Raw genomic sequence first — 21,728 nt, forward strand, 5'->3', positions numbered from 1 at the left:
TTGTATGTAATATCAAAATCAAACTGAACCGAAACCCGATATTAGACTGATAATAACCCGATACCCACCCCCCCCCCTCTCTTAAAAACAGAAAAAAACCCCGAAGCCAAACTTCAGCTTAACGATCAGTTTGGCTAAATTTTTTGCGGTTGTTGTCCAAGTAGGTGAGAGGTAAGTAAAGCAATTTGAATTTTTATTTGATTTTCAAAAAGTAAAAATAAATGATGGTGGTTTCGTAATTAAGGTGAAATAAACGGCCAAATAGCTACACAACTAAAATCGCTTAATTAGTGAATAATTACTCTGATGTCGTCTTTAGAGTTTGAGGTAGCAGCGGGTGTGGAGACCACGATTGTCCCAAAAGCCTTCCAGCTGACCAGAGAAGCTTATAGAGAGAGAGAGAGAGAGATCCTTAGACTTTAAAGACACAGAAAGAGAGAGAAACGAGGGTGGTTGCTTCGTACATTAACTTCAAAAACTTCATTTCGCATTTGGGAAGAGAGAAACAGAGAGAGAGAGAGAGACAGAGAGGTCTGAGACAGGAGAGGGAATATTCGCAACCTTCATCTTTGAGTTGTTGAAGAATTATTTCCGATCTTCTGCAAAAATTCACAGAGATAATCAAGAGTACTCATTCTCTTCTCTCCGATCTGAGTTACTGGAGTTTCAGTCTTCCACCTCTGCTCACCGGTAATCCTTTCGGATGAGATAGGGAAGGAGATCGATCTTCAAATTCATCAATGGTACTTCACTATAATTCATTTTATTTTATTTTTTGGTATAATTTCTTTTTTCTCCCTCTGAAGTTGTCTTTGTTTTTCCTTTTGGTTTGCTTAGAATTCTGTTAACTAAGCCGCGGTTAAATTTGAATTATGCTGTTCCTCCTGGAACCGGCTTCTCTGTTTTTATTCTGATGTAATAAAATGAGACAATTTGTTATGTGAACGAAGAGATTTGTTTAATCAATTTATGGTAAGACTGGTTTCTTGCTTTTGCCCTGGTGGGAAGTCTCCTGTTTCATCTTCGATATAGTTAAGTAACAGTTTCGGATGTGGGATGGTTTAAAGTTTGGGAATTGCATAATTCGGTACCACTGTTATTACTACTGGAAAGGCAGATACGTGCAAGAAGAATGTTGAAGCGTAGTTCACTGTTCCCTCTTACTATTCTCAGGAACTGGGCAATTGTCATTTAAATGGACGATGTAAGGCAACAGCACAGCAGTTTAAAGATGTACCAGTGATAATCCTTATTTGCACAAGTTATAAAAATGCTCTTACTTTGGTTGCTCTGGATGGTGGTTTCACATTGCGAAGGAAAACATTATTTTGAATGAAGGATTTGATATTTTGATCTGTGACATGCTTTGCTTGAAAGCCGCATTGTTAACATGTTGCTGACGGCATATCATCGTCTATAGGAAACTAGATTTCTTTATTTCTTTTTTTTTTTAATCTGAGGAGAATTGCAGAATAAAAATAAAATGCTACCTTGATGGATGTTGTTACGGGAGCCATCATGTATGTTATTTCATTATGAAGACCATGGAGCTAACCTTTGCTTCTGCAGTCATTAAATAGATAATGCCCATTTCTTTGAGTCCAAATACTATGGTTGGCTTGCTCAGAAGAGTGAATTGGTGGTATGAATTTATGGATGAAACAAGACATTTGTGACAGTTTGTCAAAACTCTTGATAGTAGCCTTATTACGAAGGATCAACAGAATAGATAAGTATACATATGATTGCTTCCTATAAACCAGGAACACCTGTTTAGTTGTGTTAAAATAAATCTTTCCTGGTCAGAATCTTCATTATGATTTGCATTGGACACGAATTTGACAGATAAGAGTTTGCTTGAAGTTATCTTGCTATTTGGAACTTGGTGGTCGTTGAACTTCACAAATTTATGAATGTCTTTCTTGGTTCATTGCACAAGTGAACGCTTAAATCTTCAAGAAAATGATGAATATGATGAAATGTGCTGGTGGGATGTGGGTTCTTGCCCATTTAGTTACATATACAGACCAGCAAAGAACTCTTGGGGTACACAGGTAGTAGAACCAACCACATCCACACGAAAAATGGTGGTAGCCTAGGATAGTTTAATTTGGCAGGAACAGTGGAAAGTGGTGATTGTAGCAGCGGCAGCAGTAACAAACGGCATTGGTTTCGTCGCTGGCCTGAGGAGGGGTGTTGGCACTAGTGTCAGTAATGATTGCAGACATTTTGGCAGTATCGGTGATGCTGTTGATCAGAATGGTGGCTACAGCAGAGGTTGTTTCCTATTTCTGAAGGTCATGTTGGTCAGGAGTGGAAATAGATTGCTTTGGAAATCACTCAATCTGCAACCTACCTGATCATTAATTGGTTGATGTAAACCGCCAGGAGGAGGGAAGTGGGTGTGCTCCGGGTTCCTAGTGACGAAGTTTCCAACCTGAACCTTTTCAACTGTCAACTATGGTATTATTTAAGCATTATTTTTCTTTTGGGGGGGGGGGGGGAGAGGGGTTGGATTGGCAAGTCGGAGCAAGAGTTACCACCCCTGGTTGAAGCTGAACCCACCCAGTGGCCAGCTCATGTGTGCAACATATGAAGACCTTATCTCCATGTCTCTGAGATTTCCCAAAATGTTGATTTAATTAATTAACAGTATCATAGATTAGGATTTGTTTAAACAGGATATTATTTGATATGGTTTTTCCCCATCTTCTTGCTGACAATCCTCATATATAAAAAGGGCGTACCCAGTGCACGAGGCTCCCGCCACCCATTTTTGGGGTCTGACAATCCTCATATATGTACTCCAAAATGCTACATAACAGATGCATTTTTAGGTTTATCTCTTTACCTGTACATCAGCTATTAGTGCTTGGTAGAGACTGCAAGAGTATGGGATCCATGAACTTCCCTGAATCCAAAACTTAGTGTGTTTTCTTCATTTGAAAATTGATGATTGACTTTCTTTGCCATAATTAGTGTTTGCATTGGGTTCTAGATCTGCCATGTTCAATAACAGTAAAAATTGATTTTAAAGAAGGCTAATGCCGTGGACCACCAGTCCTAGGCAGCAATTGGCTCAAGAGGAAAAAAAGAAAGTCCACATAGCTACAACCAAAATGATCCAGCAAATAGACTCCCACCATACAAAGTCTCTCAGGTGAAAAACACTCAAGTCACTCAAAGTTAAAAAAAAAATACTTGAAATTGGTCAACCTTGGCCTCCATAGAAATGGGGTATTCGATCTGCAGGAGAATATCATGGGCTCTCCTCAAAAAGTGAGTTCCCTAGAACCACCTGTAAGCCTGTGATAGGGATAGTAAAACAATCTGTATTCATACTAAGCCCCCAAGACCCATTGCAACTGAAACCCCAATACCTAAAGTACAGCTGCAAGTTCTTCCCTGGTGAAATCACCCTACCTAATCAACCAGGAATAGATGAACAGGATAGCTCCTAACCTATCTTGAAAGACTCCAAAGATTGCAGTGATTTTTCCTTCTCCATTTCTCCTGTCCTGTGACTGCCTTTCCTTTGGAAATAGCTTCCTTGCATGGTGAAACTACTGACCATGTAAGTCAATTTGTTGTGATAATTTGTTTTCCTTCTGTTTTACTGCTTCATGATTGTGATGGAAGGAGAAGCCTTTAAAGAGATTAGAGTCTTCATGTGCCATTGCCTTGGTTGATGGCTGCCTGCTCAAGACATTAACAATGGATTTGGGAAGTTCCTTTACTGAGAATGTAGGTGTTATAAAACAGTAACTTGTAACAACTAGGAGAAATACTGTGCAACTTATTTTTTTTATTTACGTGTTCATATTTCTCATTTTTTTTGTCCCTAGTGCAGTGGTTGATAAGAATACATATTATGGATCTCATAATCTTTGTTATCTTTTGAAAGCTTATCTTTTCATACCACTTTTTTACTGATCTAAATAGAGACTTCTTGTCCTAATTGAATTGTTCCTTTTCCTGATTTGGCAAATGTGTAAGATTGAATTCACCAAATGTTATAGCAGCAGTATATCTCTTGCTGTGCAATTTGAACGACCATAGAGAAATGCCTGTTGGAGGCAATCACTATAGCTAGAAAACCATTTTTTTATATATGGTGGTTGTGTTTTTCTTATGATGCATATTGCTTTGCAGGCAGCGCCAGTTAATATCATTGTAGGTTCTCATGTATGGGTTGAAGATCCGGTGTTGGCCTGGGTTGATGGAGAAGTTTTACGGATTGATGGTCAAAATATTCATATTCAGACTACTAATGGGAAAAAGGTATGGACTGAATCTGTTCATGAATAATCTCTATGATAGTCCATTTTGTGAGCTTTTCGGTTATTATCAAATCCAAGTTTAGGTTCTTATAAAGTCCTTTCAAAGAGGAACTTGTTGTTTGCACATGTTATGAACCATAAAATTGAAATTTTCCCATAGATATGGCCCCGTGGTTCTTATTAACTTGATACTTGTATGCAGGTTGTCGCTGATGTATCCAAAGTGTTTTCCAAGGATTCTGAAGCTCCACCCGGAGGAGTAGATGACATGACAAAACTTTCATATTTGCATGAGCCTGGTGTTCTGCAAAACTTGGCCACTAGATATGAACTTAATGAAATTTATGTGAGTACTTCCCAGCTCCTCCTCCCCTCCCCCCCAATGGACAGGAAAAAAAGAAAAATTTCTTGAAATTCATTGACCTGCTGCTGACATGACTTTTGAGGTCAGGGAAAAGAGGGGGGGGGGGGAAGAAGAAAAAGAAAGATACAACAGAAGAATAAAAAAGACAAAATTGCAGCATCTTATAACACTAACCTTCAGCTTTACCTTTCCAGACATAATTTGCTGAGAGTCTTATAACACTAACCTTCGGCTTTACTTTTCCAGACATACACAGGGAATATCCTTATTGCAATAAATCCATTTCAAAGATTACCTCATCTGTATGATACCCATATGATGGAACAATATAAAGGAGCAGCTTTTGGGGAGTTGAGTCCTCACGTTTTTGCTATTGCAGATGTTGCATTCAGGTGATTTTCAGTGCTTCTCTTAGTCCCCACCCCCATCCTGAAGCGGTACTTCTATAGCTCTATTAATATGTGGTCTTCCATAAGAGAATAGGGCAATGATCAATGAAGGGAAGAGCAACTCCATTTTAGTCAGTGGAGAAAGTGGTGCTGGTAAAACTGAGACCACAAAAATGCTGATGAGATATCTTGCATACTTGGGTGGGCGATCTGGAACAGAAGGACGAACAGTTGAACAACAAGTTCTAGAAGTAAGATGAATTTACTCATTATTGTTATTGTTGTTATTTTTATTTGTTACTGTTGTTGCTATCGTCATCAATTATTGGAGGAAGTTCTTCTGAATGTACTCAGAGAAGCTCCTAGGTGGTCACAGACTCACAAATCCATCAAAATTATGGACAATCCACTATTGGAAAAGGTTTGAAAAGTTTTGGATGGAGTCAAGAACTCAAGGGGTAAATTCCAATACATGTTGGGCCATATGCTTAAGTTGGAATTTTGGATTTTTCTTGTGATGAATCCAGTGGGTTTTTGTTTTGAAATAAAGCCCCTGGATTCCATCCATCCAATGGTTGGAATTGCCACATCAGCCCAAGCCTGTAACTGTTGTTACTGTTGTGTTGTTGTTATTCACTATTCTTTATGACTAACTAAAGGATTGGCATTGAGAACTGAATTGTTGTTTCTTTGTCTGTTGATAAAATTACAGTCAAACCCAGTTCTTGAAGCTTTCGGCAATGCCAAAACTGTTCGGAACAACAACTCAAGGTGACTATTTGGTCGTGTGGCACATTTTGAGAGGAAATTAGAAGCTATAATAAGCTTAGTTGGGCTTACTAAGGGTGATAAGCTTCAGGCCTTTTGATTGTCAAACTTGAAAATGCCTTGAGGCCTTTAAGATTTGAACTTGCAAAGCCACTTCTAAATCCAAGTCTTGAATTTGTTATGTACAAGAGGGATTTCTTTCTACTGCTCTTCCTACTCTCTCTCTCTCTTGTGTATGTGTGTACCAGGCTGCCAGCCAGCTCCTCTGCTTTCTCTCAATAACAAAAGTTTATTGGAAACAATGAAGTTGTAAATTTACGAGTGAAGGTGCCAGTCCGAAAAGAGGATCAGATCTCTAATACCAAAGCCCAATTATGGGACTACATTGCGAAACCCCTACCTCGACTAAAAGACCTCTATTGACTTTAACCCTCTCCTCACTGGGCCATTTGCCACCTTATCTATTGTCTTTAACCCTTTCCTAACTGGGTCGTTTGCCACCTTATTACCTTTTTTCTACCCCTATTGGTATGAGGTTAAAGCCTGGTACAAGAGCTTGGCAAATCTGCTATAGTGAGGTTAAAGAATAGAACTGTAAATCCCTGAGCCTGCCTTTTACTAGCTTAGAGTCTCTCTCATGGGAGATGAAGAACTTGAGCCCTTAAGGGGGCTTGAATCTCAGATATGATGAGTCTCCCTTGGCTGCTCGTCCAGAATAGGAAAATGAAATGTAACCTTCCTGGTTCATGAGCAAACCATGAGCCCTGATTTTTGGTATTGAAGGAGCAGCCATCATAATTCAGTGTTTCAATTTAATTTCACCCTGGTGTTAATGAAGCCAAGACGAAGAATGTGATGTAGTTCAGGAACTGGAGTTAGTGACACTTCTCCATTCTCTCACTACATTGTCTATTGATGCTCCTCTGAATAAATACACTGTGGATTTGCAGTGTGTAACTCAAATGGTTTTCGGATTTGATAGTGTCACGTGTCAAATGGAAGTTTTAATTAAGCTGTCAGGTTAACACTAACTTTACTAATTCATACCGAGCCTGTGCTAGTTAACAGGTTGAGCCTCGTGGGTTCCTATTAGATATCTGGTCACAGGGTTGACAGCCAAATTAACTGCATCTTTACCATTTAGAAATGGGCGTATCTGTTTGGTTCATTTTGCTTGGTCAGAAGAATGATGGGAGCTTAAGATTGTCTGAGAGATTTCTTGGGCTTCCTTACCATAGTAGTTAAGTGCTGTACTAGAGCTGATATTTTTTAGTAAACTTGGATGCGGAAGGTGGTTTTGCAAATTGTGAATCTAGGGCTGCTTCCTGTTGCATGGTGGGAAGGCCTCAAGCAGTCAAGCTTACCAGCCCAAATAACTGTGAGAAATGGGGATGATTTTATAGCCTTATAAAACTTCTCATTATACTCCTGTTGGGATTAGATATTACATAATCTCTTCAGAATGTTGTTTAACAATTATTTATTGCCCATTCTATTTCTATTCTTTTTCCCTTGTTCAAGGTGCTTATCACACTCTCTTTTTATGTTCATCTTGGGATTACGATGAAGTCGTTTTGGTAAATTTGTTGAGATCCAATTTGACAAGAGTGGGAGAATATCAGGGGCAGCTGTTAGAACATACCTTCTTGAAAGGTCTCGGGTTTGCCAAGTATCAGATCCTGAGAGAAACTACCATTGCTTTTACCTTCTTTGTGCAGCACCCCCTGAGGTATGTGGTCTCCAGTTTGCTCTTCTGGTTGATATTTATTCAAATTGTCTCTCTTGATCAAGTATGATCATGTACTTCTATGCATTTGTTTAATTTTTCAATGATATTGTGAAATATTCTTACTTAAATATGCAGGACATTGCGAAATATAAGTTGGGAAATCCTAAATCATTCCATTACCTAAACCAATCCAATTGCTATGAGCTTGATGGAGTAAATGATACTCATGAATATCTTGCAACTAGGAGGGCGATGGATATTGTCGGAATTAGCGAGCAAGAGCAGGTCATCCATCTCGTCCAAAATATTGTCTTGTGTTTCTCATTTTGATGGTTCAATCAGCTTTCTGATCATAAATATTATCTTCAGGAGGCAATTTTCAGGGTTGTAGCCGCAATTCTTCATCTTGGAAATATTGATTTTGCAAAGGGAAAGGAGATAGACTCCTCCGTTGTCAAGGATGGAAAGTCTAGATTTCATCTTAATATGACAGCTGAGCTTCTAATGTAATGTTCCATATTTTGGAATTTTTAAGTTTTATCAGGGTTATTTATTAAAATTATGTTCTTTGCAAATTTATGTTATTTGATATTGACCTATGCTCATTTATTAGACTCATTCTCTTACTTTCTTTGGCAATTGTTGCTGCCTGATAGGTGCAATGCCCAGGGTTTGGAAGATGCACTGATTAAACGTGCTATGGTGACTCCAGAGGAAGTCATAACAAGAACTCTCGATCCTGTTGCTGCAATAGTCAGCAGGGATGGTTTAGCTAAAACAATATATTCCCGCCTGTTTGATTGGTAAGATGTTTTATAATGCTCTATGATAGTGTTGAGATCGGTTTTCTTATGGATGTTAGGTTATAACATGTTTACTATATTGTCTACAGGCTTGTGGATAAAATTAATATTTCAATTGGGCAGGATCCAAACTCAAAGTCAATAATTGGAGTTCTTGACATTTATGGTTTTGAAAGTTTTAAGTGCAATAGGTGAGGGAATAGTGGGATGAGCCATCTTTGAAGACAGTTTTTAGTGAGAAAACTTAACCCATCAGATATGCTTATGTATTTGTCTTTTAAACAGTTTTGAGCAGTTCTGCATCAATTATACAAATGAGAAGCTGCAACAACATTTCAACCAGGTTAGCTCCCTTTAGTTTTTTTTCTCATTTTCTTGAGGTCCTTTTTTTTTTTGGATCTCTTTGACGCAGTCTTACTTGCATCTTGACAGCATGTCTTTAAAATGGAACAAGAGGATTATACCAAAGAAGAAATCAATTGGAGCTATATAGAATTTGTCGATAACCAAGATGTTCTGGATCTGATTGAGAAGGTTTGATTTCTTTCTTGATGCAGTGTTTTAATGTCACTTGTTTCAATGATGAACATCTTAGCAGACATTAAAGAGATTAATAAACGGACATAACATACAAAAACACACACACACACATATCTTAAGAGCAGTATATTCATATTTGTCTTTCTTTTTCATAATTGATTTGCAAATCTACATTCTTGTGATGCATCATTTTGGACAATGACAAATGACAAGTCCAATATGTTTGCAGAAACCTGGAGGAATAATTTCACTTCTTGATGAGGCCTGGTATGTGGTTGATGTTTGATTCTGCTGATCTTAACTATTCTACTCCCTTAGCAGTGGATAGATGGATTTATTGATTTTCTATTCTTTCATAGGCGTGCTACACTTCTATAGTCCTACAGGTGGAAATTTCTATTTGTGCTTTAACTAATGTTTGTCTACTTGGTTCATGCAGCATGTTCCCCAAGTCTACACATGAAACATTTGCCCAGAAATTGTACACCACATTTAAAAACAATAAGCGCTTCATAAAACCAAAGCTTTCTCGTACTGATTTTACAGTATCTCACTATGCAGGAGAGGTAAACACCCTGGCTTTTTGTTCATATTTATTTTCTGATGATATAATAACTATTTCGCTGAAGTCTTTACTTTATATAGGTAACATATCAAGCCGATCAGTTCCTGGACAAGAACAAAGATTATGTCGTGGCAGAACATCAAGAATTATTGACTGCCTCGAAGTGCTCCTTTGTGGCTGGGTTGTTTCCCCCACTTCCAGAGGAGTCATCAAAGTCATCCAAATTCTCTTCCATTGGGGCACGCTTCAAGGTATCTGCGTCCATTTCTTTCATGCCTTCTATACTTCAGATTAAATGACTTTCATAATGATGTGTAACAGTAGAACTGTGGAAGCTAGGAGTTGAACTTTGTAAAAGTACCACATGCTTCCTCCCTTTTGCTTTGTCAAACTGTCTGGTGCAGAACCAAACTGTTTCTCTCCCTGCTGCCCCTCTTAAAAATGCTATCAGTTTCTAATGCCCTGTACCTTCTCAAAAGGGGCTTGCTCAGTGATTTCTTTGAGGCATGTTACTAGGCTGAACTGGATAATTGTTACATCAGAAATGCTAGTTGGACCTCCTCTATAGGGGCTAAGATGATGCACAACAGCTTGTCAATTTATTTTATGGAGAATAGTTGTTTCCAGCCCTCTTCTTTTTATTCCCCATAAACTATTCTTGTCTGTTAGATGCAACGACTTCCTCCCTAGATTTGATGAGCTTCCTGCCGATATGGTCTTGGTGCAGCCACAAAAACTTGCCTGAGTTGACACAATATCACAGCTGGACTTGCTAATAGCATTATGCATACCTTTTGAGTCAATTTTCTAACATAATAATTGTACTAGTTTATTTGGAAGCCAGTCTGACTCAGTCTAATCACAAGTGCGTGGGCCGTGAAGGACTGATGTCCAGTATGAGTCTCGCTTCCAAATCACAAGTGCATACCGGCCAGTATTATAGCATTTTCATTCTCTTGGGCATTTCTGCAGATTTGCTGGAAACAGCTTAATTCTTTTTGGTTTTCTAGCTTTTGAGTAATCTACTGATCTGTAACTGGACTAAACGTAATGACAAGTTGTATCGTTTCTTTTCTTGAGCTTTGTTTGTTGTGACTGGAGTATGAATGCACACATGGTGTAAGATGATGCATGAATACTCAGTTTCTATGCTGCTGATGCTCTTCATAGGCTACTAGACTTGGAGAATGCATACGTTATTTTGTATATGTGTGAGTGATTGGTGTTAAATGTTTGATATACAACCAGCAGTCCAGCACACATTTTGCAAGATACACTGACAAAAGCTGACATTCTAAACTTGCAGCTGCAACTTCAATCTTTGATGGAAACCTTGAGTTCGACAGAACCTCACTACATCAGATGTGTGAAACCGAACAATGTCCTCAAACCTGCTATTTTTGAGAACTTAAATGTTATCAATCAATTACGCTGTGGTGTAAGTTTTCTTTAGGGAAGACATTCTGCTCTATTGCATTTTTATTATCTGTGATTTCAGTAGATAAAATTTTTGTCACTTCTTTCATCCTTTTAGGGTGTTCTTGAGGCAATTAGGATCAGCTGTGCTGGATATCCCACTAGACGAACATTCTATGAGTTTCTTAACCGTTTTGGTGTTCTTGCTCCTGAAGTTCTGGAGGGAAAGTAAGTCCTATCATTCCTTGTTTTTTAGCTTCTGTTCTATGCATTCAAGATTGGGGATATAGATGCCTTCAAAAATTTTGTATCAAGAGACCCTTCACATGGATTCTTTTCTCCCTTTACAGCAATGAAGACAAGGTTGCATGCCAAATGATTCTGGATAAAATTGGATTGAAGGGTTATCAGGTAATTCTAGCATTTGTCTTACTCATCGTATTATTCACACCACAGTATCCAAGATGCTCCTCTGGAGGATCTTTGAATGATTTTATCTGCTGTAGTGTAATCCTATGCACGTCTGGTAGAACTTCGCTAATGATGTATTTAGCCACTGGTAATATTCAATATCATTCACTATCCCATGTCACTGACTTCACAGATAGGCAAGACAAAGGTCTTCCTGAGAGCTGGTCAGATGGCTGAGTTGGATGCACGAAGAACAGAGGTTCTTGGCAATGCAGCTAGAACCATTCAAAGACAAATCCGTACTCACATTGCTCGCAAAGAATTCGCCACATTGCGCAAAGCTGCAATTCAGTTGCAATCCTGTTTGAGAGGTATCCCTTTTTAACTGTACTTGTTCTTCTTTTTGTTCTCATCAAATATATCATTCCTAAGAATGAGATATATTATGAATGATTTATTATGTAATATCTAATCCCAACAGGAGTATAATGAGAAAAAGGGTACAAAAAAGAATAAAAAAGAAAAATGGAAACCCGAAAAAGGGGGAAGAAGAAAAAGAAACAAAGAAAAACCTTGTAAAAACCACCCCTAGCTGCCACCCACCCTCCCCAAAATGAAAAGAAAAAGGGAAAAAAGAACATAGAGAAAGGAGGATCAGGAAACAAAAGAATAAATGAAAGGATGGAAATATAAGAAAAAGAAATCCAAGAAACGCCTATGAGTTGACCTGCCAAGGAAGGAAAATCTTCTAACCCTGCCATACTGGCTTCTTAAGTTTTGCCCCTCACTCCAAACAAATCAGTCATGTCTATCACCCCTTCAACCCTAGATGGCCTTAAACCTTAGTCCACCTAAAGACCAAAATAATTATATATTTATATTAATTCGAGTGACATCAAAAAGGAAAAAAATCCATGTGTTAGCATGAGATATTGGTATGAGGTTTTGGCCTGGTCTACCCACCAGGGTCAAGCTGACATATTCATGCAGATATATGATAACTTTCAAAGATATTCAAAATTATATAAATGTTATGCCAGTTTTTCTGGAGACGAAATGAGTTTGTCATGTATCTTGCCCCGACTTATATTACTTTATTTAAATACTGCAGCTGGCCTGTTTAAATAGTTAGTCAATGGACCCTTCTCTTTGCAGGTAAACTGGCACGCAAAATGTATGAGTACTTACGACGGGAAGCAGCTGCTGTGAAGATACAGAAGATCTTCCGTCGATATGTTGCAAGGAAATCTTACATAGCACTGCAGATGTCTGCAACCACATTGCAGACCAGTTTGAGGGCAATGGCTGCTCGCAATGAATTCAGGTTCAGAAAGCAAACAAAGGCTGCAATCATTATCCAGGTACCATTGCTGACTTAAATGAATGACATAAGCACTAGGGCTGGCAATTTATTGAGCCAAGCCCAGTAGTGGGTATAAGGAAAATAAGACAGATCGGACTGTCTGAGCCTGCCCTGACCTGTCTCGGGCCTGCCTAGTATGTTGATAATAGTATAATTATTTATATATTCTATCACAAAATTGTGTAATGTGTGTGTGTGTGTGTGGTGGGGGGATTTGGGGACGGGTGAGAACCTCTCAAAGATGCTTGCTTTGGCCTTGCTTGGATGCATATTGACTGGATTTCTGCCAGTCTATCAGGCCTATCTTGGGTAAATGCCTGGACCAGGTCCATTCTAGCTGCTCTTTGCTACCCCTATTTAACAAAAACTCCTGTGACTTTGTTAAAGCAAATATAAAAAATCCAATTTCTTGAGAAATAGCATTTTAAGAATTTGAAAATTGTTACTGATCAATGACTTTTTGTGTCCTGCAGGCTCATTGGCGTTGCTACAGGGAATTTTCATACTATATGAGGCTTCAGAAGGCAATACTCGTTTCTCAGTGTGGTTGGAGACGAAGAGTAGCTAGGAAAGAGCTCAGACAGCTCAAAATGGTTTGATCTGATTCACTAAAGTGGTTTTATCTGCTGGCACATGTTTTTAATGTATCATGTGGTGGCCACCTATTTATGAACGAATACCAACCATTCTTTTAAATGCATTCAGGCTGCAAGAGAAACAGGGGCGCTTAAAGAAATGAAAGACAAACTAGAAAAGAAGGTAGAGGAGCTTACATGGCGTTTGCAGCTTGAGAAAAGATTAAGGGTAAATACTTATTTCATTTTCTTTTTCACTGTTGAAATTTCACTTTTCCATAGTTTTGGAGGTACTTGTGGTATGACTTTATTGTATATTGTTTGAAACAGACTGATCTGGAAGAGGCAAAAGCCCAAGAAATTTCCAAGTTACAGGATGCTTTGAATGCAGTGCAACTACAAGTAGAAGAAGCAAATGCAAGGGTTATAAGAGAACGAGAGGCAGCTCAGAAAGCCATCAAAGAAGCACCGCCAGTGATAAAGGAAACCCCTGTCTTAGTTCAAGATACAGCAAAGATTGATGCATTAACTGCTGAAGTTGAGAATCTGAAGGTATGCCAGCTAAACCCAAGTATGTGATGGTCTATTATATGCTCTTGTTTTCACTGCACCTCTATGAGCTATTGTGTAGAGCATAATCATCAAGAATGGCTAGTTTGATAATGATATTTCCTGTACAAATCATACTTTTGAACATGTGGATTGTCAATGATTGGGTTAATAGAGATACGGCTTGTTTTCAAGCCGATGTTGGGTTCAAAATCCTGTTCTTGTAAGATGGAATTGATTCCTGAGAACAACTCACACAATTATGTGAAGTAATTGTGAATCCTCCCTCATATGTATTGGGTTCCAATCCTTATTTACATAATTATGGTGACGAAAATTGAGTCTTGAGTAGCAGGAGGCCTCCTGTATGCGTGGAACCTACTGGTATGAAAGCATCAGAAGTTGCTCTTTATGGAGCTCATAATATTTAGGTTGCTTATCAATTGGCAAGCCTAAGGGCGGGCCTTGTTGCAACGGTAAGGTTGCTCCACTATGACCAAGTGGTCACGGGTTCGAGTCTGGAAACAGCCTCTTAGCAAAAGTAGGGGTAAGGCTGCGTATATTATGACCCTCCCTAGACCCCGCAGTGGCAGGAGCCTTGTGCACTGGGTAGTGGGTACGCCCTTTTATCAATTTGGCAAGCCTATATTCTGATTTAAGGGCCAAGTTAATTATTTAATCTAACCACCACATCTCAAATTTATATGAGCCATATCTGATGTTGTAAACTTTTGTAATTTTTTCAGGCTTTGCTGCAATCAGAAAGACAGACAGCAGAAGAAACCAAGAAAGCTTATGCTGATTCTCAGGCTAAAAGTGGGGAGCTGAGCAAAAAGCTTGATGATGCGGAGCACAAAGTGGATCAACTTCAAGATTCAGTACAGAGGTCTGAAAAGTGTTTGAAAATTTTAAATATTTTATACTTCTTTCAATAAATGTGCAAAATGTCTGAGAAAGATTTCAACTATTCTGCTGGAGCCCTTGTGGACACATCTTATACTCTTGCACCTCTGTAACCATCTGCCTTCTATCTGTGGCCTACGTGGTGGAAAATGCAGCCACATGGTCCTAACTTGTTCTAAGACAATTCCTTTCTGGAAATAACTTTGTTCTGGGCCTTCTGGCAGCTTTCTGAATTTTTCTATCCTTAAAAGCCTTTATTTCTTTTTTGTATTGCCTGAGGTGTCTTCAGAGCCTTTCCCATTTGCAGGCAGGGACTGAATGCCGTATCAACTTTAGGTCTCATCATTATCTGTAACCAGATTGGATCTGGATTATTCTAGGCCAAATAACAAGGACATCACTGTGAGTGGGTGAGATGGTGCTTGGCACAGAACCTAATATGATAGTTATACGATCCAATATAGAAAATCAAAATGTTGATGTCGGTGCCTGACACAAATACAAGGTGGTTAACTCAGCAAAATTTTTAAAAGTTGTGTCCTTATGTAGGAACTAGTTTACATTTGTATATATGCTGATCAGTTTGCTGGGTGAGCTGCCTAGCAAAGAGATTTGGGCAACTTAGGCATCTTCTGCATTGAAACTGTTAGAATACGTAGTTTTACTCAATAGGGGTATTTCTGTCCTTTTTTATGTTCTTTCTCCCTTAGCCGATTCCGCTTGGGTGTTCCTAATTAGAATCGGCAAGGGTAGCTTTCCTATTTGTCGTGTGAGTAGTTGTAACTCTTTGAATATAAATAAAGTAGCTTGGTGATCCATATTGATCACTCAAGCATTCAGTTTCAAGGCTGTTTACAGAAACTTAGTTGCAGCCAAAAGGAGCTGCTTTGAAATATTACCACATGCAGGGGCAGAGCTGAGGGGGGGGGGGGGGTGGCCTTCCCAAAGTTTTGGAACACCCCTTTGTATGTACATGTAACTTAATATATTCTTCTGTAGATTTGTGAGATATATATATATATATATATGTGTGTGGGGGGGGGGGGGGGAAGAGAACGCTACCTGTGCGCATGTGGTACGCTGCCCCTGTGCCTAAACACAGGGGCGGCCAAACTGACCACCGTACCCCCTGAAAATTCCGCCTTTCCGTGGGGGCACGTTGGTCATTTCGCCAGCCCCCGTGTCTGGGCGCAGGGGCAGCACCGCACGCGCCCAGGTTAGCTTTCTCTCTCTCTCTCTCTATATATATATATATATATAGGGAGAAAGAATGCTAACCAGTCGCGTGGTTCCTGCGCCCAGACACAGGACTGTGGCCCCCATTTTTTATATGGAATATATATATATACACACACACACACACACACTTCATTCACACAACTGTATATATACGAAGATTAACATAAGTGACCCCCAAGAGGAATTTCCTGGGTCTGCTGCTGTCGTCGTAAATTTCAACCGAAGCCTTTCTTCTGCGCACTTTTTTAGAACTTTAGTGGCTGATGTAGACTAGAGGGTTTTACATGGCAGGTCTTACAGTTAACCTGGTAATGGAACTAAGTATATGGCCAACACAGAGGGTTCCTATGTGATGGATGTTCTAAATCATACATGTCACCACTCCCTGCACTGAAAACAGTAGAGGTCTCTACTCTCTAGGCCAAAGGAGCCTGGTTTCCAACTAGAGACTTTTTTTCATTAATTCTTGTAGTTCATATTGGATTAGGATCAAGATCTGATCCAATGAGAGCCCTATGTGACTATTTCATTGTTATTAGATGCTTGGTTTCAGCTATTTGCTTGTTTGCATTTCTAGATAACTTCAAGCCAGAACCTCTGGCTAGCGGAAGAAATTTTATAACATGCCTGTCTTTATTCTAAAATAAATTTTCATTCCTCTAATGTGTCTTTAGAACAAAATGGGAACTATTGGACAGTGTTGAGGGGATATGGGTGGGTGAAGAACCTCTCATGTTTTTGTTCGGGCTGTTGAACATTTTTGTAAGCTTGTTGTTTGTTTTCCGTATGATTTAGGCTTGAAGAGAAACTGTCCAATATAGAATCAGAAAATCAAGTACTTCGTCAGCAAGCATTGGCGATTTCACCCACCGGTAAAGCTTTATCTGCACGGCAGAAGACAACAATTCTTCAGGTAAACATGGCAAACAAGTCATTATGCTTTGCTTCATGACGTGTATGTTCATTGATAATACAAGAGGCTTTGCAATAATTTGACAGAGAACTCCAGACAATGGGAATATTCTGAATGGAGAAACAAAGGTGGCATCGGTAAGGGGAACTAGGTCGTTATGAATTTTCTTTACATTCTTTAAGTTGGAGAATAAATAATATATTCTCTTTTATACCATTTATTCAATGTTCTAGGATTTAAGTCTGGTTGTATCTACTCCACGGGAGCCTGAAACCGAGGAAAGGCCCCAAAAATCACTCAATGAGAAACAACAGGTTAGAGCTTTCAAAATACGAACATTTCATATTTCACTTTCATTATAAACTACTAAGGTTTTTATGATTCGTTTGCTTCTACTGATCTGATGCTTGACGTCTACTCTTGTGGTTCAGGAGAACCAAGACCTGCTGATAAAATGTATTTCTCAAGACCTTGGGTTCTCTGGTGGTAGACCTGTTTCTGCTTGTATCATTTATAAATGCCTTCTTCACTGGAGGTCATTTGAAGTTGAAAGAACAACTGTCTTCGACCGTATTATTCAAACGATAGGCGCAGCTATTGAGGTATTTCAAAAGTCTCAACTTGGGATTTTCTTAAAATGTGTATCCTAGTTGGTCAATTAGGACTAGTCATCAAATCCACAACATTTATATTGACATGGGAGTAGAACACTGGAATTTTCCAATTAATCTTTCCACCAAAATGATGAATAAGGTCAGATTTTCTCATACAATGCTATTATAATGCCGTTTACTGATACTGCACCATTTACCTTGCTAAAGGTCCAGGATAATAATGATGTTCTAGCCTATTGGTTGTCTAATTCATCCACATTATTGTTGCTTCTCCAACGTACCCTGAAAGCAAGTGGTGCAGCTAGCTTGACCCCTCAAAGGCGAAGATCTGCTTCTCTGTTTGGGAGGATGTCTCAAGTAAGAACCAGTCATTTGTTTTATCTTGTTATGTGTTGCTTCTCATACTTTAATGTAGTTTGCTTTTAAAAATTTTATATCATACTGCCACTTAAATTTTCTTCAGGGACTTAGAGCATCTCCACAAAGTGCTGGGCTCTCATTTCTTAATGGTCGGATGCTGGGTGGACTGGATGATTTGCGACAAGTTGAAGCCAAATATCCAGCATTACTGTTCAAGCAACAACTTACAGCGTTCCTTGAGAAGATATATGGAATGATGAGAGATAATCTGAAGAAAGAGATCTCTCCATTGCTTGGATTGTGTATTCAGGTTATTGCTACATAGTTTGGACATAAACTAGAATTTGCATGTCTTCTTTTTTCTTTTTTTTTTTGGTGGGGAGGTTGGGGGGAGGGGATAACGGATTTCATTAATCTCCATTTGAACTGCAGAGATTAAAAACTCTCATCCGTTTATGGATTAAATCAAAATTTACCATGGGCTGTCAGATTTGAGTCTCAGTATCTGAGAAAATTCTCTTAATTAGAATTCAAAAATTTTAGTTAGAGACCTGGGTTATCATAGGTCGTGGGAATTTGAAGAGTATGTTAACTAACTCCCATGCTTCCTGATTTGCAACACCTGATCAGTAATTCAGTATAAATCATGTACTTCACCACAGTTTGGATTCTTTAGGATCCAAATCTGTGCTAACAGGATTATAACTGAGTAAGGTTAAGAAGCTCGAATACACATTGTGTAAGAATCTACTCCTACTGTTTTTACATGCATATGGTATTTTCTATGACCTTACTAAATACAGTTAAATTCTGTGTAAGAGAAGAAATTCTTCTGTCCTACTTTATGAATATTATACTGTATTTTCTGATACTTCGATTTATTGTTTTTTTTTTAATTTTCTTTTTCGGGGTTACATGTATAGATTTGGTTGGTCTTATGCTTGCGTCATCACACTCAATCATTTTTTCTTTCCATGCAGGCACCTAGGACATCCAGGGCAAGTTTAGTAAAAGGGCGTTCGCAAGCAAATGCTGTTGCTCAACAAGCATTAATTGCTCACTGGCAAAGCATTGTGAAAAGTTTGAACAGTTACTTGAATATTATGAAAGCCAACTTTGTGAGTCTGGTTCAAGAACAATTTGCATTTTACAGGGTCCAGTTCAAGAACAATTTGCATTTACAGTTTTCTGTGCTAAAATATTATAACTCATTCATGTCTTCTGGCTTTACAGGTTCCCCCCTTCTTAGTGCGCAAGGTGTTCACTCAGATATTCTCTTTCATCAACGTTCAGCTATTCAACAGGTAAATGTGTTAAAAACCTCTTCTCTTCCAATGCATAGACAATTAATTTAATATTTCAGGCAGGTAAAAGAATTATATTATCTGTCTCTTGTTAATTTTTTATTCATTCGCTCACCCTTCTCTTTCTACAGCCTCCTTTTACGGCGTGAGTGTTGTTCATTCAGCAATGGAGAGTTTGTAAAAGCAGGGTTGGCTGAGTTAGAGCAGTGGTGCGATGATGCTACTGAAGAGGTGAGCTTATATCAAATTATTACAAGTATTCTTGCCTGGGGTCTTTCCAATAACTTTGCCTACAATTTGGTTACAAACAGTATGCTGGTTCAGCTTGGGATGAATTGAAGCATATCAGACAGGCAGTTGGATTCCTGGTGCGGCCTTATCGGTTCTCTTGTATTTAGCGGCAATCTTTTTCTACTATATATTTTCTTACTTTTTTGTTTTATGTATTTGTCATAACTCAGGTCATACATCAAAAGCCTAAGAAAACTTTGAAAGAAATAACCAATGACCTCTGCCCAGTGGGTGACTCATTCCCTTTGTACCTCTCAAAGCCTATACTAAGCTTCTTCCTTTTTCCCCCCTGCTCTTTCCTGATCCAGTATTTTTATTTCTTGGTGCTTGTCTTTTGCTTCTTTCAGGTGCTCAGCATACAACAGCTATACAGGATCAGTACCATGTACTGGGATGACAAATATGGCACACACAGTGTATCTTCAGACGTATGTAAAGTAGCCTATCAGTTTCAAGTTTTATTAACTTGTAATGCCCCACTTGGAGTATCCAACTTGTACCTCTATCTTCATGACTCTCCCGTTCCTGTTTTTCGATCCTAACCCATCATCCTGGTTTCCAGATTTATCTACTTAAATTAGTGTAAGTTACTCTCTTTTTGTAGGTTATTTCGAGTATGAGAGTTCTTATGACTGAAGATTCCAACAATGCTGTCAGCAGTTCGTTCTTGTTAGATGATGACTCAAGGTAATGTTTTCGAACAAGTCCCACATGCCTTGAGAACAGAGATCTCAAGATCCCTCTATGAATACATAAACTAACATGAATTTCTCTTCTTTGTTCATTGCAGCATACCATTCACTGTAGATGACATCTCCAAGTCCATGCAGCAGATAGAGATAGCTGATATTGATCCTCCACCTATAATTCGTGAGAACTCTGGATTTATGTTTTTATTGCAACGGTCAGAGTGATCCTCATGACAATGGTGGCCATCTCCCAACTCCTCCCGACCACACTCTGCATTCCTACGACCCACCGCTGCAACCTGTGCATATATGTCATTGCTCTTTGTCTCCATGTGTATTATATACCATTCATTCCTCAGGCATTTGTTCTGTGTCCAGATTGATTCATTTTTCCCCCCTATTTTACCTTTGATTAAATGGGCTATTGGTTTAGAGGTCATAGTGCTTCGAATTGTGATATTGTGTGATTTCAGAAACATACGCGGGGTTCCAGCAACTTCTGGTCACACCTGCTTAGGCTTCTTTTTGTACTTTGTTGTTTGTTGGGGTTTTCTCTATCTTAGCAGTTTGCATGTAATTTGTTTCAGCAGCCGCATTTTTAGGCCATTATTTGTTGTATTTAGAAGCTATTTTTATGAAAGGTGATGTATTATTTCATATGATTTTCACATATGGGGATCTCCAGTTCTGTTTTTGCATTGGCTAACCTGTTTAGGTTGGTCTGTGGTCTTATCAAGACATTTTAAAAGTTGCTTTTTCCAGGAAGCTAAACTAGAGCAGAAGTATGATGCAAGCAACTTTCTTTTTTTCGTTCGAATTTGTTGACTAGTGGCACCCCAAGAAATTTTGATTTTATCTTTCAAGTCGTGGAAAGAATCTGTCCGGATTGGTGAGGAATTATCAGAATCTGCCCTAAGTTGCCCTAACCCTAGATTTGGAAGGGGATCTATTAGATCCAAATCAACGATCCAACCGATCCCCGATTTTTAAAACCCTGAGTAGCACACTAGCAGCAGCTGTCTAGAAATAAAAGTGGGACTTGGAGATTCACACAGTTCAACTGGGATTTATGGGCAAGAGATCTCTACTTGGTTGCATGGTCTCTACACAAGTGTTTGGGTCAATGGAGGAGCACGTCTAGGTCTCTATCAAGGGGGCAGAGGCATCATTTCACGGTGTCATACGAGAGGGTGTAGAAAACACCACCAAGTAGAGATCTTTTTCTTGGGATTTAAATCCTCTCAAATTCCCTAAAAGTGCAGTGTGGTGCAGTTTGGGGTTGAGAGCTTGACATTTGGCAGGCGTGATATCCACCAATCCGAGCTCAATTGACCCATTTTTTCTTTTCCTTCTCGAGCTCGGAAGAAAAAATCTGCATCAAAATATTTTTAATGGAGAGGTGGGTTCTCTCTCTCTCTCTTGAAATGACCCTGATGCTCTCTCATGTACAAAACAGTTCTGTTTCCATAGGAACTTTGGTGCACTCCTCTATGCCGCCTCCTCAAGAACCTTCTCCTATTTTTTATGTATATAGGAAATTGAAACAAATTGATAATAACTAATTGGGCAAGAGATCACTGTTTGGTCATGTAGCCCTTACACCAACACAATGACCAATAAAAGTACCCACAAGAGTATCAACATGGATGTAATTTTTTATTTT

The 21,728-nt window shown here is 38.9% G+C and overlaps 1 protein-coding gene across 2 annotated transcripts; it reads left to right on the plus strand.

Moving 5' to 3' along the window:
* Positions 1 to 508: 508 nt before the first annotated feature.
* On the plus strand, positions 509 to 20,733 carry LOC122666595 (myosin-17-like). 2 transcript variants are annotated; one of them, XR_006333690.1, is made up of 39 exons: positions 509 to 743; positions 4,153 to 4,281; positions 4,483 to 4,626; positions 4,891 to 5,036; positions 5,128 to 5,284; positions 5,746 to 5,804; positions 7,371 to 7,530; positions 7,666 to 7,815; positions 7,900 to 8,036; positions 8,187 to 8,333; positions 8,423 to 8,524; positions 8,619 to 8,676; positions 8,766 to 8,867; positions 9,103 to 9,140; positions 9,313 to 9,439; positions 9,519 to 9,689; positions 10,745 to 10,876; positions 10,973 to 11,082; positions 11,205 to 11,265; positions 11,459 to 11,636; positions 12,421 to 12,626; positions 13,102 to 13,221; positions 13,334 to 13,432; positions 13,534 to 13,755; positions 14,499 to 14,638; positions 16,690 to 16,807; positions 16,894 to 16,944; positions 17,041 to 17,121; positions 17,239 to 17,409; positions 17,629 to 17,778; positions 17,885 to 18,091; positions 18,762 to 18,899; positions 19,015 to 19,085; positions 19,217 to 19,316; positions 19,397 to 19,453; positions 19,547 to 19,623; positions 19,724 to 19,804; positions 19,981 to 20,063; positions 20,167 to 20,309. XR_006333690.1 is itself a non-coding variant. In XM_043862611.1 (39 exons), exons 1-39 carry the CDS (start codon positions 741 to 743, stop codon positions 20,288 to 20,290), a joined length of 4,587 nt encoding a protein of 1,528 aa, XP_043718546.1. In that variant the 5' UTR covers positions 520 to 740; the 3' UTR covers positions 20,291 to 20,733. The 2 variants fall into 2 exon arrangements, 1 of the variants encoding a protein (XP_043718546.1); XM_043862611.1 differs by having other exon boundaries at positions 520 to 743; positions 19,547 to 19,603; positions 20,167 to 20,733.
* Positions 20,734 to 21,728: the final 995 nt, after the last annotated feature.

This window comes from Telopea speciosissima, chromosome 7, assembly GCF_018873765.1.
Source record: "Telopea speciosissima isolate NSW1024214 ecotype Mountain lineage chromosome 7, Tspe_v1, whole genome shotgun sequence".
Classification (NCBI taxonomy): Eukaryota; Viridiplantae; Streptophyta; class Magnoliopsida; order Proteales; family Proteaceae; genus Telopea; species Telopea speciosissima.